The sequence below is a fragment of the Pyrgilauda ruficollis genome, unplaced genomic scaffold (assembly GCF_017590135.1).
Source record: "Pyrgilauda ruficollis isolate IOZ18807 unplaced genomic scaffold, ASM1759013v1 scaffold181, whole genome shotgun sequence".
NCBI lineage: Eukaryota > Metazoa > Chordata > Aves > Passeriformes > Passeridae > Pyrgilauda > Pyrgilauda ruficollis.
In genome coordinates, this window is record NW_024517096.1 from 2,858 (window position 1) to 30,685 (window position 27,828).

General features: G+C 53.2%; 1 protein-coding gene across 1 annotated transcript in view; it reads left to right on the top strand.

The window, feature by feature from the left end:
* SFXN5 (sideroflexin 5) overlaps positions 1-27,828 on the top strand; it is a gene marked incomplete at its 5' end in the record, with an annotated part of 91,130 nt that overhangs the window by 1,051 nt on the left and 62,251 nt on the right. Inside the window, 2 exons of the mRNA XM_041464604.1 lie at positions 6,183-6,260; positions 26,963-26,989. Of these exons, the coding sequence (XP_041320538.1) occupies positions 6,183-6,260; positions 26,963-26,989 (105 nt within the window). The remainder of the gene's footprint in view (positions 1-6,182; positions 6,261-26,962; positions 26,990-27,828) is intronic.

Below are 27,828 nucleotides of genomic sequence, written 5' to 3' on the forward strand. Positions count from 1 at the left end.
AGCCCCTTCCCAGCTCCTCAGCAATTCTCCAGCCCCTTCCCAGCTCCCTCAGCCCCTCCTGGGGCTCCATTCCCTTCCCAGCATGTTTTAAGGGCTGAATCTCTGCTGCTCCTGGGGGGATTTTCCTGCTGGTGACTCTCCAGGGAGTTTGAGCCCCTTCCCAGCTCCTCAGCAATTCTCCAGCCCCTTCCCAGCTCCCTCAGCCCCTCCTGGGGCTCCATTCCCTTCCCAGCATGTTTTAAGGGCTGAATCTCTGCTGCTCCTGGGGGGATTTTCCTGCTGGTGACTCTCCAGGGAGTTTGGGCTCCTGGCTGAGCTCAGCTCCTGCTCTGAAGCCCTTGGGGTGACCCCTGGCTCAGCCACACAGCTCTCCACCTTCCCGTGGTCACCTGTAGAAACCTTGCCAGGTTTTGGGGAGGCTGGGAAGGGTGTGGGTTCAGAGGGGTCAGTTGGTGTAAGTCCATTTTTCCAGACAGCTTTTGGTGAGGTTCTTTCAGGGAGGTGAAACCCAGGGAATAAAAAGAACAAAGTCTGAGTGGCCCAGTTTTATCCTGGGTGAAAACTGAGCAGTTTTGGGTCCCAGAGTGAGCCCAAACAGAGCAGGGAGGTCTGGTGTCCATCTCTGGGACTGGGCTGAACGTCAGGAACGGCTTGGGGGCATTCCAGCGAGGGAAATGCCCTCTGACATTTCCTCTGGGGGTGTGAATTCCATGGCAGGGATGCCTCAGGAGACCTGAATGTCTCTGGTGATGTCCCCACCAATTCCCTTTCCCTCGGCAGAACAGTCACCTGGGTGACTTCTCGGGGCACAAAATCTGCTTTTTGCTCGCTGTGCTCCGTGTGTTTGCAGTAACTGGGGGGTGCAGATGTAGAACTCCAAGGGGTTTTGCTTTCCTGTGGTAACTGAGGGGCAGTGACAGCCAGGAAGGGTTTGCTGAGCCCCAGGCGTGTGCAGGGAGCTCCCTCCCTCTGACAGATGGCTGCATCTCCCAGGCCCAGGGCTGCAGGGAACAAACAAATCCCTGCTTGCCTTGGAGGGGAAAAAGAGGAGCTGAAGGAGTGTCTGATGGGAGTGGAGGTGAACCCATGGAAGATGGGGCGATATTGAATCTTTAAAATATTTTTATTTTTAATAGTTTTAAATTTGATTTTTAATTTTAAAAATTTTAAAATTTTTATTTTAATCCTTTTTTTTTTTGGTGGCTGTGTGTTCCACGGTGGCATCCTGCTGTGTTGTGAGGAGGGGTGAGGGGTGCTGAGGATCATCAGTGCCACTCCTCCCTCACTCATTCATTTTCCTATAAAGCAAATTTTGAGCACAATTAGAAACTTCCTTGTGTTCCAGAGGTCCTTGAGGAGGGAGAATCCGGGGGGGATGGCCCTGGGTTCTGCTGTACCTGTGTTTTTATCTGCTGGGGGGACACTCACCCCCGTGGCACTGGGCACAGCTGAGGGCACAGGGGCTGCAGCATGCCCTGGCACAGGTGGCACTGGTGACACTGCTGGCAGTGCTGCAGCCCCTGTGGGGAGCAGCTTTGGTGGCTCTCACCCACCTCCCCACTGGCTCTCCCATGGAACCATCCCTTGGCAGTGCAAACCCCTGCACTGGGAAGGAAACCTGGCAGGGACAGCCAGGGCTGTCCCCAGGTGTCCCTCGGGCTGCAGGGCCTGCCCGGGCACCTGGGGGGGTCAGGTGATTGCAGTAATGCTTTTAATTGCTGTGTGATGAGGAAGGTCCCTCGGGGGCAGCAGATATTTTGATCGGTGTGCCACGAGCCTGTTACACTCTGTGGGGAGGAGGAACAACAATTCCCAGTGAAATCAGAACCCAGGAGAGCTCCCGGGGCTGCTTGTGCTCAGTCTCATTGTTCAGAGCCTGGAGCTGCAGAGCATCTTGCATTCCCATATTTGGGGCTGAAATGGAAGCAGGATTAGATGTATGTTATTTATATGAACGCTACCTTCTTACTCAGCAGATTGTCTGTCTGTGTTTATTCAGTGTCACAGCTGCTGGCTCCACTCGAACAAAAAGTTTCTGGCTCCTCTTGTCTGTCACTGTGGATCCAATACAATGGGGCCAGCTGGAGTCAAGTCTGCCATGTGTGTCACCCTGGGGAGCAGGGAGACAGGGCCCAAGCTGGGCTGGGACACAGCTGGACCTCCCCTGCTGCATCCCCACAGCTGGACCTCCACAGCTGGATCCCCCCAGCTGATCCCCCCAGCCACAGCAGCTGCTGCTGGCCACGGGACCCTTGGGCCGGGGCTGGGCTGGAGGGGGAGCCCCTGGAGATCAGGGCACACAGAGGTCATGGCCAGAACTCCTGGGTGACAGGCCCAGTGAGCCCAGGGTGACAGTGCCAGGGTGAGCTCAGGGTGACAGTCCCAATGAGCCCAGGGTGACAGACCCAGAGTGACATGCCCAGTGAGCCCAGGGTGACAGACCCAGAGTGACAGTCCCAGTGAGCCCAGGGTGACAGGCCCATGGGGACAGTCCCAGTGACAGTCCCAGGGTGACAGGCCCATGGGGACAGTCCCAGTGACAGTCCCAGAGTGACAGTCCCAGTGAGCCCAGGGTGACAGTGCCAGGGTGACAGTCCCAGGGTGACAGTCCCAATGAGCCCAGGGTGACAGTCCCAGGGTGAGCTCAGAGTGACAGTCCCAGGGTGAGCTCAGGGTGACAGTCCCAGTGTGACAGTCCCAGTGAGCTCAGGGTGACAGGCCCATGGGGACAGTCCCAGGGTGACAGTCCCAGTGAGCCCAGGGTGACAGGCCCATGGGGACAGTCCCAGGGTGACAGGCCCATGGGGACAGTCCCAGTGAGCCCAGGGTGACGCCAGGCTGTCCCCTGAGCCCAGCCCATCCGTGGCACACGTGTCTGGTGTCCCCTTGTCCCCTGGCTGGCCCCGCAGTGGCCCTGGCAGGAGCGGGTGGTGCTGGCACAGCCCTGCCTGTGCCCTTGTGTCACAGGTGGCACCCCAGAGCAGCCAGGGGACAGGGACAGCTCAGGCTGCAGGGGCTCTGCCCGGGTGTCTGTGGCACCCTCTGGGCTGTCCCGGGGCTGGCAGGGCTCGGCGGTGGCCATCAGCCCAGGGCTGAGCTCCTGCTGGGGCTGCTCTTCCTCCTCCTGAGCACCAGCCTGGGGAAAAGGAGGCTCAGGGGGAGCTTCTGGCTCTGCACAACCCCCTGAAAGGCTGGAACCAGCTGGGAGCTGGGATCTGCTGCCAGGGGACAGGGACAGGAGAGGGAACGGCATCAGCAGGAATTTCCTCATGGAAAGGGGGGTCAGGAACTTGGATTGCTCAGGACAGGGGTGGAATGTCCATCTCTGGAGGGATTTCAGAGCCCTGTGGATGTGGCACGTGGGGACAGGGGCAGTGGTGGCCCTGGCAGTGCTGGCATGGTTGGAGTGGTCTCAGGATTGCAGCCTGAGCAGTTGTGGGTTGTGTGGTTCTGTGCCTCCCCCAGATGTGGGGCTGGCTGGGAGCAGCAGCTGGCAGGGTTTGTGCCATGCTCTCCTCCCCAGAAGGTCCCTGCAGGTGCTGTCCTGGCCCCCAGCGACCCCAGCAGCGCCCAGGAGCCCCTTGGCACAGGGCTGCAGATCCCAACCCCACCAGAGATCCCATGGGTGGGGGCTCATCCCAGCTGTGGTGGCACATGCACAGCCACCCCCAGGCTGAGGGACCAGCCTGCCCCATTCCTGCTGCAATCCCAGCCCTGCCCCATTCCCTGCCCCATTCCTGCTGCAATCCCAGCCCTGGCCCATTTCCTGCTCCTTCCAGAGCTGGAATCCCAGCCCTGGCCCATTCCCTGCCCCATTCCCACTCCCATTCCCAGTCCCATCCCATGCCCCGTTCCCTGCCCCATCCCCAGTCCCATCCCAGCTGGAATCCCATTCCCTGCCCCATTCCCTGCCCCATTCCTTGTCCCATCCCCAGATTCCCTGCCCCATTCCTGCTGCAATCCCGGCCCTGCCCCATTCCCTGCCCCATTCCTGCTGCAATCCCAGCCCTGGCCCATTTCCTGCTCCTTCCAGAGCTGGAATCCCATCCCTGCCCCATCCCCAGTCCCATTCCCACTCCCATTCCCAGTCCCATCCCATGCCCTGTTCCCTGCCCCATTCCCAGTCCCATCCCATGCCCCGTTCCCTGCCCCATCCCCAGTCCCATCCCCACTCCTATCCCCACTCCCATCCCATGCCCCATCCCCAGTCCCATTCCTAGTCCCATCCCATGCCCCGTTCCCTGCCCCTTCCCCAGTCCCATTCCCAGTCCCATCCCCAGTCCCAGCGCAGCTGGAGCCCTGTCCCAGCTGTTCCCAGCTGTTCCCAGCTGTTCCCAGCTGCGCTGCCCGTGCCCAGCCGTGCTGGTGCTGTCCCGGGCTGCAGGAGCTGCAGGGGCTGGCAGGGCTGAGCTCTGAGAACATCCCCGCTGCAGATGGTCTGTCTGGCACCCCATTGTGAGAGCTGAGACCCCAGCAGCCACCACTAGAAGTGCTCGAGGTTTTTTCCTCTGAGGAAAGGGGGTATGGAAGGAACGAGACGCTCCGGGAGAAAAGGAAAAAAAAATAAAAAACCTGGTTGTGGGTTTGTTTTTTTTTTTTTAATCAGGGATGCTGTAAAATCTCGAGTGACACTTCATCCCACAGACAGCAGCAGAGAAAGCAAGCAACAATAAATATTGAAACAGTGGCACAACCTTGCAGACAGAGCTGCTTCTTGCTGTTAGGAAGGAGCTGAAGTGTAATTTTAGACATCAGCAGCTACGGAGAGGAGCTGGGAGCTGCCTGGCACTCGGAGCTGCTGCACGTGGCAGAGTTTGCTCCTGGCTTTTTGGAGGTTCCACTTAAAAGAACGTGCCTGACTTTTCCAGAAGGAATAGGAGAACACCCTAAATTTTCCCTCCATTTGGAGGCTGGGGGTGTTTGGTGACAGCACCTGAGCAGCTCAGAGCTGTGTGACGGGATCTCCTGAGCTCGGTTTCACGCTTTGTTCACTCCCTGTGCCACTCTTTGTCCCCCAGGACCCACTGGACCACACTCCTTTCTCTGCAAAACTTCCCTGTTGGACAGGTTGCAATGCATTTTTCACAGTTCTATTTTTTAAAAGTATTTAGTCCTATTTGTAAAGCCACCTATTTCTAGTGCTGTTTCTCTCTCAACAATGTCTGTCCTATTCCATAGTATTTTTAAGGTAGCATTTCTCATCTTAAAGTCTGCACACAGATATATATGGTTTTTCTCCCCACAATGTCTTACTCTATATATTTTAAATGAGTATTTCTTCTCTTAAAGTTTGCATACACATGTAGATATTTTTTCTCCCCACAATGTCTTATTCTATATATTTTAGATGAGTATTTCTTCTCTTAAAGTCTGCACACAGGTACATACTGTGTAAACTCTCTGTTAAGTTTTGAACATTTTTACAAATCCGTTTCCCACAGTTCCCCTCTGTCCCCGGGGAGCTGGGACAGGGAATTTGTGGAGACTGCGATTTTTAAAAGCCAGCCCGAGCTTTTTTGTTTGCTGTTTGTTACCATTCTAAACAAGATGGGATCTGGCCAGGGTTGTTATAGTAACTACTGAGATTTCCTCAAGAGAAGGGGGAAAAAATAGCAGCGGGCCCCATTCATGCCTTGCTGCAGCTCTCCATTCAGAGAGCTCTGGGAGAGGGGAGGGGATTTCAGGGATTTCAGGGACAAAGCCACATCCCCCTAATGAGCACAATTATATAATATAGAATGACACCTGTTTAATTGTGCATAATTATATATGGTTGCATTTATAAATAGAAATAGCAGTTGATGTCATATAATGTGATATAAGTAATGGTTAATATAATGTAATGTAATAGAATAGATAAGTAATAGAGCAATATAAGATAGAATAATATAATATATAGTTATATTATATACTATATAATAATATAATGCACTATGGTATGATATGATATTATATAATGTAATATAATGTAATAATATATAATGTAATGTAATGTGGCAATATAATATAATATAATATAATACAATATAATACAATACATTTTCAGCACCCCGGGACAGTGGGATGTGTCCCTGCCCCTGCAGGTGGACGATCCTTAAGGTCCTTCCCCCCCCACATTCCATGCTGTGATTTCCCTGGAATACAGCATTTATTCTGCATTTTCCATCCCTGTTCCCTTGCAGAGCCGCCTGAAGGAAGCAGTGCAGCTGCTGGAGGATTACAAACATGGCACTCTGCCCCCAGGAGTCACCAACAAAGAGGTCAGAGGGAAAAACTCTCCCTTTCTACTTCTTCCTGCAGTTCTGTGGGGAGGGCTCTGCTGAAGGACATGTCTGGTGTTTCTGTGGGCAAATACAAACTGCTCACACAATTAAAGGGGGGAAAAAGTGATTTTTTAGCTGGATGAAAGCTTTTTGTCACTCCTGTGGGTTCTTTAGCAGCAGCTGTGCAGCTCAGGCCCTGCCCTGTTCCTTACAATAATTTCCATTTCTGCCCCAATCCCAGCCTGGTCTGGGCTGTTCCTTACAATAATTTCCATTTGTACCCAGATTCCAACCTTGTTGGGGCTGTTCCTGTGCAATAATTTCCATTTCTGCCCCAACCCCAGCCTTGTTTGGGCTGTTCCTTACAATAATTTCCATTTGTACCCAGATTCCAGCCTTGTTTGGGCTGTTCTTGTGCAATAATTTCCATTTCTGCCCCAACCCCAAGCTCATCTGGCTGCCTCATGGAGGGATGGGCTGGGTGATCTCTCCAAGACCACATCAGTCCTGTTTCCTGGGCTTTTTCCCAACATTCCTCTGCACAAGGGACTTGTGGAAGCAGAGATGAGGATTTTAGGGAAATCAAACTGCTTTTGGAGTATTTCACCTCCAAATCAATGCCATGAAACAAAAAACATCCATTTTTTTTGTGGATGTTACCTCAAACTCTTCCCCATTCCTGTCCATGTGTTTTGCCCAGAATATGGAGGTTTTTGCCTGGAATATGGAGGGTTTTGCCCAGGGTATGGAGGTTTTTACCCATAATATGGAGGGTTTTGCCCAGAATATGGAGGGTTTTGCCTGGAATATGGAGGGTTTTGCCCAGGGTATGGAGGTTTTTACCCATAATATGGAGGGTTTTGCCCAGAATATGGAGGGTTTTGCCTGGAATATGGAGGGTTTTGCCCAGGGTATGGAGGTTTTTACCCATAATATGGAGGGTTTTGCCCAGAATATGGAGGGTTTTGCCTGGAATATGGAGGTTTTTACCCATAACACAGAGGTTTTTGCCCAGAATATGGAGTTTTTTACCCATAATACAGAGGTTTTTACCCATAATACAGAGGTTTTTATCCATAATACAGAGGTTTTTACCCATAATACAGAGGTTTTTGCCCAGAATATGGAGATTTTAACCTGGAATATGGAGGTTTTTACCTGGAATATGGAGATTTTAACCTGGAATATGGAGGTTTTTACCTGGAATATGGAGATTTTAACCTGGAATATGGAGGTTTTTACCTGGAATATGGAGATTTTAACCTGGAATATGGAGATTTTAACCTGGAATATGGAGATTTAGCCCAGGTTGTTCCTGGCTGCTGCCAACCCTGGAATTGCACAGAGTGTGCCCTGCTGGGCAGCTGCTGATCCCTGCCAGGAGATGGGAAGCACAGACTCCACCAGGGCTGGGAGTCTTGTCTTGACCATGGCACCAAGCCAGGGGCTGTTTTATGGTTCTGTTTGTGCACCCAGCACAAAAGGAATCAGTTCTGGGTGATTTAATGGCCTGTAAAGGTGAATTGATGTCAGGGCTGCCTGAGGGGGTGCACTCCCAATAAACAGGGATGGAGGTGCTGGGGAGCTTTGCCCCACACCCTCTAGGTCAAAAAACCTCTTTTACCTCCTTTCCCTGTCCACAAGTGATAATCTCTTCTCATCAAAGACAAACAGAGGGGGTAAAGGAAGGAAATGAAAACTTTTCACTTGAGGAAGGGGCAGCTGGTGTGGAAGGTGCTGTGCTGGGCAGGAGGAACAGCTCCCACGGAAAATAAATGGGAAATGGTCACAGGGCAGGGGCCTGCTGCTCTCCTGGTGTCACTGTGCTCCTCCAGGCAGCATCTGATGGGGAGGAGAGGGAATGGGAGGAGAATGATTGGGAGGAGAAGGGATGGGAGGAGAAGCGACTGGGGTGGAGAAGGGCCTGGGGTGGAGAAGGGCCTGGGGTGGAGAAGGGCCTGGGGTGGAGAAGGGCCTGGGGTGGAGAAGGGCCTGGGGTGGAGAAGGGCCTGGGGTGGAGAAGGGCCTGGGGTGGAGAAGGGCCTGGGGTGGAGAAGGGCCTGGGGTGGAGAAGGGATTGGGAAGGAGAAGGGATGGGGAGGAAAAAGGGATAGGAGGGAAAAAGGGTGGGAAGGAGGAGGGATTGGGAAGGAGAAAAGAAGGGAAGAAAAAGGGATTGATTGGGGAGGAGAAGGGATGGGAAGGAAGCAGGGATGGGAAGGAGAAATTGGGAAGGAGGCAGGGATGGGAAGGAGGAATTGGGAAGGAAGCAGGGATGGGAAGGAGGCAGGGATGGGAAGGAGGGATTGATTGGGAAGGAGAAGGGAAGGGAAGGAGGGATTGATTGGGAAGGAGGGATTGATTGGGAAGGAGAAGGGAAGGGAAGGAGGCAGGGAGGGAGCAGGAGGGAGGCAGCAGCAGTGACTCAGCCCCATCTGCCCGAGGCAGATGACACACAGCCACTCTCTGTGACAAACCACGCAGACTTGTGACCTACATTTTGCAGAGTGACAAAGCCAGGCTCTTCCCAGAGTTCATTCAGAATTCCAGTGGGGGAGAGCCTCGTGTGCAGGGGGTGAGGCTGAGCAGGCTGGGAGGAAATCCAGGTGAGGGAGGGGAAGGAAATGGTGGGGAAAGTTGGGAAATGGGGCATGGGAAATGTTCTGTGCTAAGGACAACGGGGTTGTGGTGAAACAGCCCCAGCTCCCTTTGGTTGCAGCAGTGTCACAGGGGTTTGGGTGGGATTGCAGCAAGAGCTGCCTGTGTTTAATTACTGCATTAATTAAATAACTGCATTATTTAATTAAATTATGCATTAATTACACCAAAGCACAGCAGGGCCTGAGCGAGCAGCTGCACCCCTGGAGTGTCCCAGGCCAGCTGGACATGGCTGCCACCACTGCTCCTTGTCCCCAAGGGCCACAGGGCTCTGAAATCCCCCCAGGGAGGGGGATTCCACCCTGCCCTTTCCAGGAAGGAATTCTCGCAATGGAATTCTCCCCTGAGGCCATTCCCTCTCCTCCTGTCCCTGTTCCCTGGCAGCAGAGCCCCAAGCCTCTCACTCCCATCGTCCCCACCCCAAATTTGATCCAAAGCCACCTGGAAAATGCATTTTTGCTTTCCTGGAGCCAGGACTGACACTTTTCCTGGCTTCTCCATGCCCCACTCTCTGCAGGATGGACTCTGGCTGAGAGGCAGGAACAATTTGCAGTTTTCTGGTGCTGATTTGGGGAAGGGGAGCTCTGGAGAGGAGCCTGGTTTGTGGCACACCTGCAGGGCTCGGCGTTGGGACTGAGCCACATGTGCCACTCTGCTGCACTGCTGGGGTGGCCACGTGTGGCAGGACACCGGCAGATGGAGGCAAATTTGATTTTTGACTCATTTTGGGGGGTTTTACCCCCGTCTGACTGGGATCTGAGCTGATCCCTTTGTGTCCCCGTGGGCAGGCAGTGGGTGTTGGAGCTGTGCCCTGGGAAGTCTGAGAGGATAAATCACAGTTACTGCTCATCAGAAAGGCTGGGTGGCACTCCAGTGACCTCCAGGCAGAACTGGCTTTATCTCCTCCAGGAACTGCTTCTGTTCGGTGGCTTGAGCCCCTCCTGTGGGAAATGCCACTCGCTTCCAAAAATTCAAAAGCTTTAGTGAAACCTTATCAAAAACACGACAGAAGACTGAAGAGAGAAGCTATTGTGGCAGAGGCTTTCCCCCCAGCTGTGCTGTGCACACAGTGGAGGTTTTGCCCTCTGATTGAGAGCCCAGCACCCAGGGCTCCCCTGCCTCTCGGAGCCTTTGGATGGACGTGGCACACCCAGCCCGGGCTGAGCGACAGCCACGCTCCCCTGAAAGGCAAAACCCAGCTCTGGGCAGGGTTCTGGAGCCTTAATTCCCCCAGAAGGCAGCAGTCCCCCCCTGAGGAGGCAGCTCTGAGCCGAGGCAGACGAGTTGTTTTGACAGAGCTCTTCACCAAGCTCTGGCGGAGCAGCGCCTGACAGAGCTCGAATCCCCGCGCCTCATTCAGAAATCCACGGCGAGGGTGGCAGGAGCTGCAGCCTCCCAGCAGCTCAGCACAGTCCCTGGCGCCTGCTGAGATGGTTTCACCACATGAGGAGTGGAAAACACAGAGCCTAAAGCTATGTCACAGCAAGCAGCTCCTCCACACGCAGCTTCTTGACAGGGCTCTGGTGGAACCAGCCTTGCTCTGCTGCATTTCCCAGGCAGATTTTTCCAAATGAGCTGGAATGGAACAGTTATGGGCTATCTAAAGATAAAAAAAAACCCTCCCAGGAGCTGTGATTGTGCTCGCAGCACTTCCCCAGGACCATCTCTGAGCATTTGCAGGAGAAGTGCTGGAGCACTGGACAGCAGCAGTGCCAGCTCTGCAGCTCTGCCCTTCCCCTCCCCCCTCATCCAGAGGCTCCTGGTCCTCCTCCTCAACTGGATTTCACTGCTCAGGAAAGTGCCCATTAACTCAAGGTGGGAAAAAGCCATTTCTGGGGCCTCATTAGCCAAAATGAAGAATTGATCTCTCACCTGTCGATAGCTGCTGCACTGCTGAGAGCTCCTCATTGAGGGGGGCTCTGGGGTTTGTTCCTGCATTAGAAAGATGTTTTAAAAACAGGATTTTCAGCCTGGCTGTATCAATTATGTGGTCAGCAAAACACAGGAGAAAGAGCTGCTTGATCAGTATTTATTGAGGGGAGCAAGAAAACACGCTCCATGTCTTCAGCTGAGCTTATTTCCTCGAGTTTTTATTGAAATATTTAAAAGCCAGGCTTGTTTTTTTATTAAATATGCAGCTAAGTGTTTGTTAAAATGCCCCCAGCCCCAATATTCTGTGCAGTGGGAATAGCCCACACTGTCATTAATCCCCCTCCCCAGCAGGCTCTTAGGATTTCCTAATTTTTCTTGAAATGAAAAGTTATCTTCGGTAATTGCACCTGTTTGGGGTGGTTTTCTGCTCTCTTGGTTGTTGGGGTTTAATATTTGAGAAGGATTAGGGAAGATGTTTGGGGGAGAAAGCCCCTGATGGCCTTGGGGAGGTGAGTTTGGGTGAGGGAAGTCTGTGCATCCAGAAATGTTTGATGGAAACAACAGCTGTTTGTTAGCAGGGCTGAGAAGTTTCAGAAATTTTGAAATTTTTGCTGTGGGAAGCCCAAGAGAATTGTTGGGTTTGGTGAAATTCCTCCTCCCTGGCTCTGCCTGTCCTCCTGGGGCTCCTGCAGAGGGTGGGGTGAGGTGGCAGCTGCTGGTCCCTGTGTCCCTCTCATCCCCCTGTCCCAAAACCAGGCTCCTGAGGAGGGAGGTGAGCAGGGAAGGGAAATGTGGAGCATTTGTGCTGATGGAGAAACTGCTCCAGTTGTCATTTAGGCACCACCTGCTGCAGCTCTGCAGGCATTGGTTCATGGAGTCATGGGATGGCTGGGTGGGAAGGGCCCTCAGAGCCACCCAGTGCCACCCTGCCATGGCAGGGACATTCCCACTGTCCCAGCTGGATCCAGCCTGGCCTGGGACACTGCCAGGGATCCAGGGCAGCCACAGCTGCTCTGGGAATTCCAGCCCAGCCCCTGCCCACCCTCCCAGCCAGGAATTCCTTGCCAAGATCCCAGCCCAATCTCCCCTTTGCCAGTGGGAGCCATTCCCTGTGTGCTGTCCCTGCAGGCCTTGTCCCCAGTCCCTCTGCAGCTCTCCTGGAGCCCCTTCAGGGACTCTGAGCATTCCCTGGATTTTTCCCTTCTCCAGGGAACATTCCCAGTTCTCCCAGCCTGGCTCCAGCCCTGCAGCAGCTCCTGGTCCTGTTACTGCCCCTCCATAAAGATCCCTTCATTGTTTGCACTTTGTGCTCCTCCTTTCACCACAAATCCCAGAATCCCAGACGGTTTGGGCTGGAAGGGACCTTGAGGATCATGCAGTGCCACCCCTGCATGGCAGGGACACCTCCCAGTGTCCCAGGCTGCTCCTTTATGGTCCCGTGGTACCTCAGCCAGGATTCCTCAGGGACTGGGAGCGGGGTGTGCTCAGGGTCCCTCCCTGCCCTGGGTGTACCTGGCCCGGATGTCCCTGTCCATGATGTCCCCATGTTGGATGTCCCAGTGCTGGCTGTCCCTGTCCCTGCTGTCCCCGTCCCCACTGTCCCCAAGCCAGCCCTGATATCCCTGCCTGGCTGTCTGTCCTGTCCCTCCTGTCCCTGTCCCTCCTGTCCCTCTCCCCATTGTCCCTGTCCATGCTGTCCCTGTCCTGGATGTCCCTATCCTGCTGTCCCCAAGCCAGCCCTGATGTCCCTGTCCATGTTGTCCCTGTCCCGGCTGTCCCTGTCCCCATTGTCCCTGTCCCTCCTGTCCCTGTCCCGCTGTCCCCATTGTCCCTGTCCCGCTGTCCCTCCTGTTGATATCCCTCCTGTCCCTGTCCCTCCTGTCCCTGTCCCGCTGTCCCCATTGTCCCTGTCCCCATTGTCCCTGTCCATGCTGTCCCTGTCCCGCTGTCCCCATTGTCCCTGTCCCCATTGTCCCTGTCCCTCCTGTCCCTGTCCCGCTGTCCCCACCACCTCTCGGGGCTGCTCCCGGGGCTGGCAGAACGTGTCCCCGGGGCCCCGGTGGTGGCTGCGAGTGGGAAGGTGCAAATGACACACACGAGGGCTCGGGGAGCCAATTTGCAGCAGAAGGTGAGACTGTAACATATCCAATTCCAACTGCAGGCAGGGCAGGCAATCCCAAAGAGCTCCTGGAGGGAAGAGGTTTCGTTTCAGGGAATGGTTTATCCCTGAAACACGGGCTGTAAAATGCAGCCTGCCGAACAAGGACCAAGAGCCAGCTTGCTTAGACGTGGCCTTTTCCCTGGTTTGGGAGTGCTGGTTGTGAAAAACGCCAATCGCTTGTTTTTAAAATTGTTAAAAGTTTAATCGTAATCAATGGTTATAGCAGTAGTAATATAATTAGAGTAATAAAACTTGAACAATTGAGATTAGGACAACATGAGACAATAAAAACAAAGAGTTAGGGACAGTCCAGGTACCTCCTTCTGGGCAGCACAAGGCAGAAAAAGGACCCCCATTAACAGAGGATTAACCCTAAAAACAACAGCCTGTTGCATATTCATACAGCTCATACATGATGCATAAATTCCATTCAAACACAGGATTCTGTCTGGTCATTTCCTGTTAATCCTCATGCCGTCTTCATGTCTGAGCGAGGTGGGAAGAAATTAGTTTTCTGCTGATAAGGGAGCAATAAATTCCCTTTCTCTGAAGGATTTAGGTGTCCTGTGGCTGCTGTCTGGTGCAAGTCCTTTCTTAAGAAAAAGCATCCTACATAGCAGAGTTTCTATTTTAACATGTTATAACCTAAAACAGTATTTAATAGTTAATTTAATACTTAAGAAAATTAATACAGCATAACTTTCTAACATAACACATACAATATTCATCTTAGTACTTGTGAAAATCCACTCATAAAATACACATTTTGCACACTGGTGCTGAGTTTAGCCTCCATCCAAAAGGCTGTACCAGCTGCAGGGCATAATGGTGTGGCTTTTGTCCTTTATCCCTTTATCCCACTGATTTTTGGGGTTGCATCTGTGTCCCCTGAGCGTGTGAGTCCCTCTGCCTCCCTGTCCCAGGGCCCAGCACAGCCTGGGGATCAGGGCAGCACTGCTGGAGGCTGGGGGAAGCAGCACTCGGGGGCTCCCAGCCCCAGAGGGACTGAAATCCCTCCTGCTCATGGCACAGCTGCTTCTCCTGGGGGGTTCTGTGCTCCAGGAAAACCCTTTGCAAGGCTGAGGAACCTTGGGTGGGCTCAGGGTTTGGGCACCTTGGGAGATTTGCAGGTGGGTGTCAGCACTGGGGGCATTTCGTGATGAACTTCAGGGTTGTTCATCACTTCTTCCCCCAAAACACTTGAATTTTCTTAGCTGGAATTCCCTGCAGTCACTCCATGTCCGAACTGCATCTCCTTCCCCTTGCAGGCTGAGTTTTGCCTCAGGCTGGGGTAGGAAGAGCTGCTGAGCTCCTGGTTTAACATCAGCGCTCCACGTACTGCCCAGCAGCAGCCCAGGATGCAGGAAAGCTGCTGGGAATTGGGATCAGAGCTCTGATTTCCCTCTCTTGTGGGCTCCTAGCGCTCCACCTGAGCAAGCAGAGGGATGCAGAGGTGCCACCTGCCGCTGTGTCCCCGCTGTGTCCCTGTCCCCATCCCGGGCTGGCTGCTGCCAGCAGAGAGAGGCAAAGAGCCGCAGAGCAGGGCCGGGGGCTCGGCAGGGGGATGCTGCTCCCCCGGGGACACCCGCACGTGGTCGTGCCCACGAGAGCCTTGAAGGCAGCTCGCCGATGAAACTGGGAGAAATGCTGCCCGCTTGCAAAAAAATTAACAGGTTTGTTAAAGCCTGATCAAAAATACAACGGGAGACTGAATGGAGAAGATGTTGAGGCGCAGGGAGCAGAGGATTTTCCCACCCAATGCAGGGTTTGCCTTTTAACCCTTTAGCCCCTCTGAGTTCTGCCCATCGACCCCTCTTTGTTGTCAGGGCTGGAGTTCAGTGCCTCAAACCTTGATGGGACTCAGGTGCTGCCACAGCAACACCCCAAATGTGCTCCCAAATGTCCCGAACCTAGGTCATCCCTGACAGCAGCACAAGGGGTTAAACACAACTGTAAATCTATCAAACTTCTCCCTATGAATTCTCTCTTAAATATATATACATATATATATACTTCTGTCTATTAATTATCTAGTAAACAAATATATATACACACTTCTCTCTATTAACTCTCTGTTAAACATATATACATATATACATATACACATATATACATATACACATATATACATATATACATATACACATATACACATATATACATCTCTCTCTTCTCTATTAAACATAGATATACATAATTCTCTTTATTAATTCTCTATTAAACATACATATATACTTTTTTCTGTTAATTCTCTATTAAACATATATATTTATGTATACTTCTCTCTAATTATTCTCTATTAACTATATATACATATATATACTTCTGTATATTAATTTTTTATTAAACATATATACATACATGTATATACTTCTCTCAATTAATTCTCTATTAAACATATATATATACTTATCTCGATTAATTTTCTATTAAACATATATACATATATATACTTCTCTCTATTAATTCTTTATTAAACATATATATATTTATCTCTATTAATTCTCTATTAAACATATAGACACATATATATATCTATTAATTCTTTACTAACTATGTATACATACATGTATATACTTCTCTCTATTAATTCTCTATTAAACATATATACATATATATTTTTTCTCTATTAATTCTCTATGAAACATATATACATATATATTACTTCTTTATCAAATATATATCTGTATATACTTCTGTCTATTAATTCTCTATGAAACATATATACATATATATATTACTTCTTTATTAAATATATATATGTATATACTTCTGTCTATTAATTCTCTATTAAACATATATATATATTACTTCTTTATTAAACATATATATATATATATATATATATATATATATTTCTGTCTATTAATTCTCTATCACACATATGTGATATCACACATCACACATCACACATCACTATATATACAGGACATTTGTCTGTATTTGTGAGAGCCAGCCAGGGCACCCTGGTGCAGCAGCAAAGGCAGGCGGTTAACGAGCTGCGCTCGTTAGCGCAGCGCTGCCTCGGAGGGCAGGGAAGGTGCTCCTGCTCCAGTCTCTCCCCGTTCAGCTGCGGGCTGGCACGGCTCTGCTCCGTGCCCAGACTCCGGGGAGGGAGGTGTGAAGCCCTGGCAGTGCCAGCAGTGCCACGGCTCTGCCTCCTTCTCCCGGCCATGTGTTCCCACCTCCCGAGCCTCGCACTGGCACAGCTGGCTGCTTCGGGGAGCTGAGCTTAATAAAAACCCGGCTCCCTTCCCCCTCTGCCCAAATCCTGCCTCGTCTGCTCGCCCGTGTTTTGGCTGCTGTCTGTGCAGGGTGAGGCTGGCATGGGGATCAGGGCTGCTGGGGCTGTGCCGCCTGAACGCCAACCAGCTGGAGCTGCTGACGGGGGATAAAAGAGAAAATTCCAGCAAATTTCTATTTATTTCTGTTCCGTTCCGTTTAGATACAGTTTTAATGATAGAGAACCAACAATAAGCCTGAAGTGGAGGCTGGACATGAATCCAGGGATCATAAAAGCAGCAGCAAGCACCCCGAGCCGTGGATCTCGGCTGACTGAAATCCCTGTAGCCAGCAGGCACCGGGCTCAGGATTTTTGATCCACATCTCCCTCTTTGCTGTGGGATCACAGGCTGGAGAGGACCTGGGGGGTCACCGAGTCCAGCAGAGCTCCCCTGGAATTCTGCCCGCTCGTTTTGGGGGTGTTTACCTGCCCCTCCTGCCAAAATGCAAGAACACCGATTTGTGAGCGGAGGCGAGCGGCCACCAGCTCCATCGCTGACTTTGTACCCTGAGCTTCACCCCTCAGCACCAGGGGGAGAGGGGGAAACGGGGAAAAACGGGGGAAAATGGGGAAAAATGGGAAAAAATGGGAAAAAGATGAGAAAGAACTGCAGCCTGGGCGATGTGCAGCAGAGGCCCCTTGGAGACAGCCGCTCCCTGCTCTCCCGCAGCCCTCGCTGTGCCACTTGTGACTCTCGTGTCCCTTGTGACTCTTGTGCCACTTGTGTCTTCTCATGTCATTTGTGACTCTCGTGTCCTTCATGACTCTCATGTCACTTGTGACTCTCGTGTCCCTTGTGTCTCTCGTGTCCCTTGTGTCTTCTCGTATCACTTATGACTTCTCGTGTCCCTTGTGACTCTCGTGTCCCTTGTGCCTCTCGTGTCCCTTGTGCCTCTCGTGTCCCTTGTGCCTCTCGTGTCCCTTGTGCCTCTCGTGTCCCTTGTGCCTCTCGTGTCCCTTGTGCCTCTCGTGTCCCTTGTGCCTCTCGTGTCCCTTGTGCCTCTCGTGTCCCTTGTGCCTCTCGTGTCCCTTGTGCCTCTCGTGTCCCTTGTGCCTCTCGTGTCCCTTGTGCCTCTCGTGTCCCTTGTGCCTCTCGTGTCCCTTGTGCCTCTCGTGTCCCTTGTGCCTCTCGTGTCCCTTGTGCCTCTCGTGTCCCTTGTGCCTCTCGTGTCCCTTGTGCCTCTCGTGTCCCTTGTGCCTCTCGTGTCCCTTGTGCCTCTCGTGTCCCTTGTGCCTCTCGTGTCCCTTGTGCCTCTCGTGTCCCTTGTGCCTCTCGTGTCCCTTGTGCCTCTCGTGTCCCTTGTGCCTCTCGTGTCCCTTGTGCCTCTCGTGTCCCTTGTGCCTCTCGTGTCCCTTGTGCCTCTCGTGTCCCTTGTGCCTCTCGTGTCCCTTGTGCCTCTCGTGTCCCTTGTGCCTCTCGTGTCCCTTGTGCCTCTCGTGTCCCTTGTGCCTCTCGTGTCCCTTGTGCCTCTCGTGTCCCTTGTGCCTCTCGTGTCCCTTGTGCCTCTCGTGTCCCTTGTGCCTCTCGTGTCCCTTGTGCCTCTCGTGTCCCTTGTGCCTCTCGTGTCCCTTGTGCCTCTCGTGTCCCTTGTGCCTCTCGTGTCCCTTGTGCCTCTCGTGTCCCTTGTGCCTCTCGTGTCCCTTGTGCCTCTCGTGTCCCTTGTGCCTCTCGTGTCCCTTGTGCCTCTCGTGTCCCTTGTGCCTCTCGTGTCCCTTGTGCCTCTCGTGTCCCTTGTGCCTCTCGTGTCCCTTGTGCCTCTCGTGTCCCTTGTGCCTCTCGTGTCCCTTGTGCCTCTCGTGTCCCTTGTGCCTCTCGTGTCCCTTGTGCCTCTCGTGTCCCTTGTGCCTCTCGTGTCCCTTGTGCCTCTCGTGTCCCTTGTGCCTCTCGTGTCCCTTGTGCCTCTCGTGTCCCTTGTGCCTCTCGTGTCCCTTGTGCCTCTCGTGTCCCTTGTGCCTCTCGTGTCCCTTGTGCCTCTCGTGTCCCTTGTGCCTCTCGTGTCCCTTGTGCCTCTCGTGTCCCTTGTGCCTCTCGTGTCCCTTGTGCCTCTCGTGTCCCTTGTGCCTCTCGTGTCCCTTGTGCCTCTCGTGTCCCTTGTGCCTCTCGTGTCCCTTGTGCCTCTCGTGTCCCTTGTGCCTCTCGTGTCCCTTGTGCCTCTCGTGTCCCTTGTGCCTCTCGTGTCCCTTGTGCCTCTCGTGTCCCTTGTGCCTCTCGTGTCCCTTGTGCCTCTCGTGTCCCTTGTGCCTCTCGTGTCCCTTGTGCCTCTCGTGTCCCTTGTGCCTCTCGTGTCCCTTGTGCCTCTCGTGTCCCTTGTGCCTCTCGTGTCCCTTGTGCCTCTCGTGTCCCTTGTGCCTCTCGTGTCCCTTGTGCCTCTCGTGTCCCTTGTGCCTCTCGTGTCCCTTGTGCCTCTCGTGTCCCTTGTGCCTCTCGTGTCCCTTGTGCCTCTCGTGTCCCTTGTGCCTCTCGTGTCCCTTGTGCCTCTCGTGTCCCTTGTGCCTCTCGTGTCCCTTGTGCCTCTCGTGTCCCTTGTGCCTCTCGTGTCCCTTGTGCCTCTCGTGTCCCTTGTGCCTCTCGTGTCCCTTGTGCCTCTCGTGTCCCTTGTGCCTCTCGTGTCCCTTGTGCCTCTCGTGTCCCTTGTGCCTCTCGTGTCCCTTGTGCCTCTCGTGTCCCTTGTGCCTCTCGTGTCCCTTGTGCCTCTCGTGTCCCTTGTGCCTCTCGTGTCCCTTGTGCCTCTCGTGTCCCTTGTGCCTCTCGTGTCCCTTGTGACTCTTGTGCCACTTGTGTCTTCTCGTGTCACTTATGTCTTCTCATGTCACTTGTGACTCTTGTGTCCCTCGTGACTCTTGTGTCCCTTGTGACTCTTGTGCCACTTGTGTCTTCTCATGTCATTTGTGACTCTCGTGTCCCTTGTGCCTCTCGTGTCCCTTGTGTCTTCTCATGTCATTTGTGACTCTCGTGTCCCTTGTGTCTCTCATGTCCCTTGTGACTCTCGTGTCCCTTGTGACTCTCATGTCCCTTGTGTCTCTCGTGTCCCTTATGTCTTCTCGTGTCACTTGTGTCTCTCATGTCCCTTGTGTCTCTCGCGTCCCTTGTGACTCTCATGTCCCTTGTGACTCTCGTGTCCCTTGTGTCTTCTCATGTCACTTGTGACTCTCGTGCCACTTGTGACTCTCATGTCCCTTGTGTCTCTCGTGTCCCTTATGTCTTCTCGTGTCACTTGTGTCTCTCATGTCCCTTGTGTCTTCTCATGTCATTTGTGACTCTCGTGTCCTTCATGACTCTCATGTCACTTGTGACTCTCGTGTCCCTTGTGTCTTCTCATGTCACTTGTGACTCTCGTGCCACTTGTGACTCTCATGTCCCTTGTGTCTCTCGTGTCCCTTATGTCTTCTCGTGTCACTTGTGTCTCTCATGTCCCTTGTGTCTTCTCATGTCATTTGTGACTCTCATGCCCCTTGTGACTCTTGTGTCCCTTGTGTCTCTCATGTCCCTTGTGACCCCGCTCCTCACTCAGCCTCTCCAAACGCCCTCCTGGCACCTCGCTGTTTAGAAACTGTTTCATTTCTCCCGCATTAGGCTCGGTGAAGTGCGAAGAGGCTCAGCCCTTAATGGGCTGCTGTTTATTGCTGAGCGCTGGCCTCAATCAGGCGAGCAGCGGGGGCGGCCGCTCCCTCCCGCAGCCGCCGCCGCGCAGCGCTCAGGGATCCATGGGGACTCGGAGCCTCCCTTTTGGGCAGTAATGGCTTTTCCTCTCGGTGTTGATGAAGAGCGAAGAGGTCCATTTGCAGTAAACTGTAATTTTCCCCCGCTCCGGTCTCCTGCAGGATGCGACAGACCCGGGATGCGTCCTTGTCCTGCCGCTCCCTTTTCTTGGCAGGAAAGTGCCAGTTTTTTGGCCAAGGGTTGGGTTTGGGTTTGGCAGCCTCTGATATTCTCGGTGTCGCTGGGGTGAGCGGGGTTTAGGCACCACAAAGGCACGGAGGGAGCTGCAGTGCCCCTCCAGGAGCCTGCCTGCTCCCGGGGCTGCTCCTGCTGCTCCTCCTCAGCCCCAGCCCGGCTGTTTCAGCCCCTGGGCTCGGGATTGAGGGGGCTCATCCCCTGTCACAGGGCTGATTGCATCTGCCAGCTTGGTGGGGCTGAAAGGAGACAAAACAAATCGGGTCTGGAGCAACCTGAGCTGGCCTGGGGAGCCCAGGGAGGGCCTGGGCACCTCCAAGGGTGCCATCCAACCCAAACCATTCCATGATTTCAGTGGCATCCACGTCCTCCTCCAGCCCTGGTGCAATGATGGTTCTCAGTGAATGATTCTCACTCTGCTGAAGCCTTTCCAGGAGAGTGCTGGGAGGATTAATTAGTTAATGTTTATTGAGTGCTGGGAGGCTGCACCGTGTTATTTCAGAGCTGATTTTATCCGTGGGGACTCGATTCTGGTTCCACCCACTCCTGGGATGGGATCTGGCAGCAGCTCCTGGTGCTGGGAACCAGCAGGGCCAGGGCAGTGCCCATCCCTGGGCTGGCACTGCTGGGGCACCTCCAGGGCTGGGGCAGCTCTGGAGAGCCCTGGAGGGGCTGGAGCGTGGCCAGGGCAGGAACAGAGCTGGGAAGGGGCTGGAGAATTCCTGAGGAGCTGGGAAGGGGCTCAGCCTGGAGCACAGGAGGCTCAGGGGGACCTTGTGGCTCTGCACAGCTCCTGCCAGGAGGGGACAGCCGGGGGGTCGGGCTGTGCTCCAGGGAACAGGGACAGGAGCAGAGGGAACGGCCTCAGGGGAGCCTCAGGGTGGGCACTGGGAAATTCCTCATGGAAAAGGTGGTAAAGCATTGGAAGTGCCCAGGGCTGGAGTGGAATGTCCATCTCTGGAGGGATTTCAGAGCCCTGTGCCTGTGGCACTTGGGGACAGGGGCAGTGGTGGCCCTGGCAGTGCTGGCCATGGTTGGGTGTGATTGTCTGAGATCTTTTCCAACCTGAACAATTCCCCGACTCTCTGATGCCTCTCAGTGACTCAACAATGCTCAGAATGACCAAGGAGCTTGGATCCAGGAGAGGCTGCAGTGCCTCCTGTGCTGCCTCGTTTCAGCCTCAGGAGGGGCAGAAATGAACAGAGCCCTTGGGCATTTACCCCACTCGTGGGCTCCCTTCAGCTTTGTGTCCTGAAGAACCAAAACCTCCCTAATGCCAAGATTTTAGGAGCAGGGCTGTAAAAACTCTTGTGGGGAGGTTTCCTGTGAGGAGCAAGCAGAGCCACAGGATGGTGTTACCTGGTTTTCCAGGTGTATCAGGAATGCCACACTGCTCCGTGCCCGTGAGCAGCTGGAGCTGGGTTATTTTCCCCCCTTATTTCAGTCATTTGAACAACTGGGGTTGTTGGGGAAGCACATCTGGACTGGAGGCTGCCCTGGAGGGCACAGCGAGGGAGCTGGAGTGCTTTGCTGCATCCCCGTCCTGCACCACCCAACATTTGGCATTCAGCGTGGGCTGGGTGCTCCGAGCTGTGCTTTAATAAACCTCACAGCCCCCGGGTGTGAAACCGCTGGCAGTTCCTGACGGGGTGCAAACTCGTTAAATCTGCATTTCCCGGGTGCGGGCGGGCCGGTGGAAGGTGAGAACATCGCTGCCGGAGCAGGACGGGAACAGCTTTTTGAACTGGCTGGACAGATGAAATAATTAACTGAAAATACTCATTTTTCAGTGATTTCCTCTCCAGCCTTGTCCTTGCGGAGGGGTTTTGTTGTGTAATGGTGCAAAGTGCAGCCCAGGCAGACCCCGCTGAAGGCTCTCTGCAGGACTCAAACCTCTGGGTTTTCTTTTCCACGCTGGGCTCATCTACCCCGTGACTCCTAATTAGTCCTTTGTCTATAATTGTGCCTTGTCATTATGAGTGATTAATGAGTGATTAATCAATAAGGGCTTTTCTCCAGGGAGTTATTCCTGGCATAGCTGGAGCAGGCACCCATGGATTTAGGATCAGTGCTCAGAGGGTGGCACCAGGTGCTTTTAAGCTGAAGGAGGATTAGTTTGGATTAGAAATAAGGCAGAAGATTTTTATGGAGAGGGTGACAAATAAATTGCTGTCTCTGAGTGCAGGACTGTGAAATGTTCCTGTGTTTAATAGGAGGAGGCTCATCCATTAAGGGGAACTGGAACCCTCCGTGCTGTTTTTATAGTGACAGGTGTTGGGGAAGGGATTGGGGCTGGATGGATTCTTTAAATAAATTCTTTTTTTTTTTTTTTAAACTATCTCTAAGCTGCAATTCTGCTGCTAAATAAGGATTGCTAATGAATGTCCTGACAAGCAAAGATCACATCTATTCCCAAGCTTTATTCCAGTCTCCATCTCCTCACCGCAGCTTTGGTTCTCTTCAGATTCTGGTGGTCTGTGAGACCCTGCCTTAAACATCATCACGATATTTAAGGTGATGTTTCTGGATAACTGAGTTCATAAAATCCCAGAATCCTGGAATGGGTTGGGTGGGAAGGGACCTCAAAGCCCACCCAGTGCCACCCCTGCCATGGCTGTCCCAGGTGGATCCACCCTGGCCTTGGGCACTGCCAGGGATGCAGGGGCAGCCACAGCTGCTCTGGGAATTCCAGCCCAGCCCCTGCCCACCCTCCCAGCCAGGAATTCCTTGCCAAGATCCCAGCCCAATCTGCCCTTTGCCAGTGGGAGCCATTCCCTGTGTCCTGTCCCTCCATCCCTTGGAAATTGTCCCTCTCCACCTCTCCTGCAGCTCCTTCAGATCCTGGAGGCCACAGTGAGCTCACCCCAAAGCTTCTCCTCTCCAGGGGAACATTCCCAGCTCTCCCAGCCTTTCCTGCCAGCAGAGCTGCTCCATCCCTGGGATCATCCTGGAGCCTCCTCTGGACCCTCCAGCAGCTCCAGCTCCTCCCTGTGCTGGCACCCCCGAGCTCAGGGCTTTCAAACTGCTCCAGGTGGTGACAAAAGTGGTGACTCTTCCTCGAAAAAACTGTAGAAAAATCAGAATCCTGGAAAGGACGGGTGGAAATCTCTTCCCTGAGTCCTGAAAAGGTGGATCTGAGAGCCCTTGTGAGCAGCCTGGAGCTGATTCCTGCCCATCCTGAGGGACCTGTGCACGGAGCAGAGCCTGACCTGACCCGTGTGGTCTGACCTGGGGGAGAGCTGCAGTGGCCACAGGCTGGAGGGAAGTGGCCACTCCTGCCTGCTTGTGTGGAGGGTGGAATGTTGGGATAACACTGCTCCAGGCCTCTGGTCTCCCCTGGTGCAATCCCACCCTCGAGCACCCAAAGCTGAAGGGAGGCAAAGCTCCTGTGGGGCCCTGAGCCATGCAGGGGAAATGCTCCATCCCAGAGCCAGGGGAAATGCTCCATCGCAGGAAACCCTCCTGCTCCAGGGGAAATGCTCCATCGCAGGAAACCCTCCTGCTCCAGGGGAAATGCTCCATCGCAGGAAACCCTCCTGCTCCAGGGGAAATGCTCCATCGCAGGAAACCCTCCTGCTCCAGGGGAAATGCTCCATCGCAGGAAACCCTCCTGCTCCAGGGGAAATGCTCCATCGCAGGAAACCCTCCTGCTCCAGGGGAAATGCTCCATCGCAGGAAACCCTCCTGCTCCAGGGGAAATGCTCCATCGCAGGAAACCCTCCTGCTCCAGGGGAAATGCTCCATCGCAGGAAACCCTCCTGCTCCAGGGGAAATGCTCCATCGCAGGAAACCCTCCTGCTCCAGGGGAAATGCTCCATCGCAGGAAACCCTCCTGCTCCAGGGGAAATGCTCCATCGCAGGAAACCCTCCTGCTCCAGGGGAAATGCTCCATCGCAGGAAACCCTCCTGCTCCAGGGGAAATGCTCCATCGCAGGAAACCCTCCTGCTCCAGGGGAAATGCTCCATCGCAGGAAACCCTCCTGCTCCAGGGGAAATGCTCCATCGCAGGAAACCCTCCTGCTCCAGGGGAAATGCTCCATCGCAGGAAACCCTCCTGCTCCAGGGGAAATGCTCCATCGCAGGAAACCCTCCTGCTCCAGGGGAAATGCTCCATCGCAGGAAACCCTCCTGCTCCAGGGGAAATGCTCCATCGCAGGAAACCCTCCTGCTCCAGGGGAAATGCTCCATCGCAGGAAACCCTCCTGCTCCAGGGGAAATGCTCCATCGCAGGAAACCCTCCTGCTCCAGGGGAAATGCTCCATCGCAGGAAACCCTCCTGCTCCAGGGGAAATGCTCCATCGCAGGAAACCCTCCTGCTCCAGGGGAAATGCTCCATCGCAGGAAACCCTCCTGCTCCAGGGGAAATGCTCCATCGCAGGAAACCCTCCTGCTCCAGGGGAAATGCTCCATCGCAGGAAACCCTCCTGCTCCAGGGGAAATGCTCCATCGCAGGAAACCCTCCTGCTCCAGGGGAAATGCTCCATCGCAGGAAACCCTCCTGCTCCAGGGGAAATGCTCCATCGCAGGAAACCCTCCTGCTCCAGGGGAAATGCTCCATCCCAGAGCCTCCTGCTCCACCTGGTCATGCCCAGCCACCCTGGACTGAACCCTAAACCCCAGCAGGAGTCTGGATTTGTTGGAGAGGACAGTTTCCCAGTGGGGGGGGATGAGGTGGGAGCGTGGCTGTTCCTCCAGTGTGGGAATGAAATCCCACCAAACCCAGAGACTGCTCTCCAAGGCAGCCTGGGCTGGCAGGACTGTCAGGGAGCTGGAGCTGCTGGAAAACACTGCAGACAGAAGAGGAATTAGAGGAGAAAGAAGTGAAAATGAGCTGGCAGAATCCTGAGGTGACTCATCAGGTGCATCTTGTGAAGTCTCTTTGGAGAAGTAATGAAACCGCGTGTTCTAACAATATTTGCACTGCGGCAGGGAAAGGCATAAATATTGGGATCAATTAATGAAATGAGAGAATTTGACCAAAAAAGCCCTCGTGCTGGCTCAGAAAGCATCCCTCTTCCTTTTTGCTGGTGTCAGAGCCTGCAGTTGGAGAGGAAAATCCCGCAGTTCTGTTTCCCACCCTGCACGAAGGGGATCTGGGCAGCCCTGGGGTCACTGGGATGTGCTGGGAAGGCTCCAGGAGCCCCAGGAATTCCACCTGCCCCCCGTGGAAGTTCTCCAGCTGCTGGAGCAGGCAGAGATCTGCTGGCTGGCTGGGCGTGGAGCCTCCTTCCCTTTGGGAGCTGGGATTTAGACCCAGCTGGTCTTTAGCAGCCACAGGGATTGTCCTTTGTGTGCCCCAGGCTGTGTTTTCCACCTGGGAAAGGGGGAATGATGATTTTCCTTAGGAAGGGAATTTTTCCTCAGGAAAACCCCCATGTGTACGTGACATTTAGATCTTCAGTTCCTCATCACAGGCAGTGCAGTTCATCACAGAGCTTCGTTTTGGAGCCTGCCATGAACTGGGAGTGAAATTTGGGGTTGTTGGTATCGATGGGTCAATTAATACAATTTACAGCAGATTAATTACCTTATCCAACAGCATTTTAATGGATTTGTATCTGGGAATGGCAACAAACCTGGGGTGAGGGACGAGGCTTAATGAACGCCGTGGCAGTGCTGAGCTCAGCAGGGTGAGCTCCTGCTGTGCCCCAGCCCCTGGCTGGGTTTGGTGGGGAAATGGTGAGCCAAAAAGAGCCATCACCATGCTGGGATGTGGCAGCAGCAGGAGCAGAACTCCCCAGGTTCTCCTGCCCCGGATTGGCTCCGGCACAACTCTCCTTGGAATAATTCCCCTGGTTGCTGGCGGCCTCCACTCAAGAGGATGTTGACAAATTGGAGAGAAGTAAAGGAGCCACGAGGGTGGGGAGAGATTGGCAAAGGAGCCCTGCCAGGGAAGCAGCCAGGCTCCTGGCTCGCAGAAAATTGGGTTTTTAAATTGAAATGGAGCTTAAAGGGTGCATTTGCAGCTCCAAGTACCTGGGGGGAGAACAAACCCAGACAGAGGTGCTGGGGCCTCGGGGCTGAACACGAATTTTTAGCAGCAAAACCCAGAATCTGCTGGGACATTTCAGAGCCCTGCCTTCCCACCCCTCCCTGGAGTGATGCACATCAGCCTTTGGGTGGTTTGGAGGTGATGATTTGGGGTCAGGTGTTTGGGTTTAGGTTTTCATTTAGGTTTAGGAAACCCCTAGCCGTGGGGAAGGAAGGGCTGTGTCTGTGCACCTCTGGGTTTGCTGTCTCCTCCTGCACCTCTCAGAGGATGTTTCCTCCTCCAGCCCCACACTCTGAGCCAGATTTGGGGGTTTTGAAGCCGTCAGGAGGCAACAGTGACAGTTTTCAACGAGATTTTTCCTCTCCCCGAGCATTTCTCGGTGCATTTAGAAATGAGAACTGGTGGCTGTTTATTCCATTTATTGGGAGCCCGGGGTTTATCTGAAGAGCTCCTTGTGCTCCCTGCAGGGCTCGCCCCACCTTTGTTCCCCAGCAGGGCTGGATTTCCGCAGGAAGCTCATCCAGGGAGAGGCTGTGCTAAATTTACCTTGAGATCTCCGTGCAGCAGAGGATTTGGGGTTTGTAGAGCTCTGAGCTCTGGCTGTTCTTCTCCTTTCTTCCCATTGAATACAAGTTGAATATTGGCTCTCACTGCCCACGCAGGTGTGAAGGAGCTCAGGTGTGTGAAGAGTCTTTAAATCCATCCTGGTGGGCTGCACAAAATGAGATTTTTGTCCCAATCCCTTGTGTTTGTTTATAACAGCAGCTAAAAGATGAATACTTGGGATAAAACTACACTGGGGTTTTTTTACATTTAATGTTCTCTTTTGTTTTTCCAGCTGTGGGGAGCTCAAAAAATCAAACAGGTAATGCACTTTTAAAAATATCTTCAATTTTCCTTATTATTTTCAAGTATCGCTGCTTTTTGCTGTCCTCCCTCGTTCCCTTTGCCAGTTGCTGTTTTGCCTTCCCATGGAAATGTAAATGCAGAGAACACTCTGCCACCAAAGAGCCTGATTTTTTTTCTTTTTATATATATTTATATATTTTGATGTCTTCATTTTCTCCTTCCTGTCTAGTCAAGAGCTTTCTTGTCTCCAGTTTTTTGCAAACAGTTTGACAGTTCCTTGGGAAGGTTTGTGCCTGTGCTGTACCTTCCTCCCTGCAGCCCCAGATCCCTGGGGAGTGGATTTCTGCTTCCCAGTGAATTCCAGCGCTGCCTCCTGGGCCTGTCAGAAAATCTGGGGGGAAATGTGGGCAAAAAGGGGCCAAGTGAGCTTTGCTGCTGTTTGAGGGTTTGAGATTGAGGGTTTGGGGAGGCTGGGATCTCCAGAGGCACCGAGGCTGTGGGGCACAGCAGGAATCTCTGGAAAATCCAGGTGCTGTGCGGGGTTTTTGGGTGTCCCTTGTGGGGCCACCCAGAGAGGGCTGGACCTGCCTGTTGGTATCCCAGCTCGTGCTGGGGCAGGGGGAGAAGGTTCTGGAATGGGATCCTCAGCTGCAGTAGGGGAGAAGGTTCTGGAATGGGATCCTCAGCTGCAGTAGGGGAGAAGGTTCTGGAATGGGATCCACAGCTGCAGTGGGGGAGAAGGTTCTGGAATGGGATCCTCAGCTGCAGTAGGGGAGAAGGTTCTGGAATGGGATCCACAGCTGGAGATTAGGGAGAAGGTCTGGAATGGGATCCACACTTGGAATGAGGAGAAGG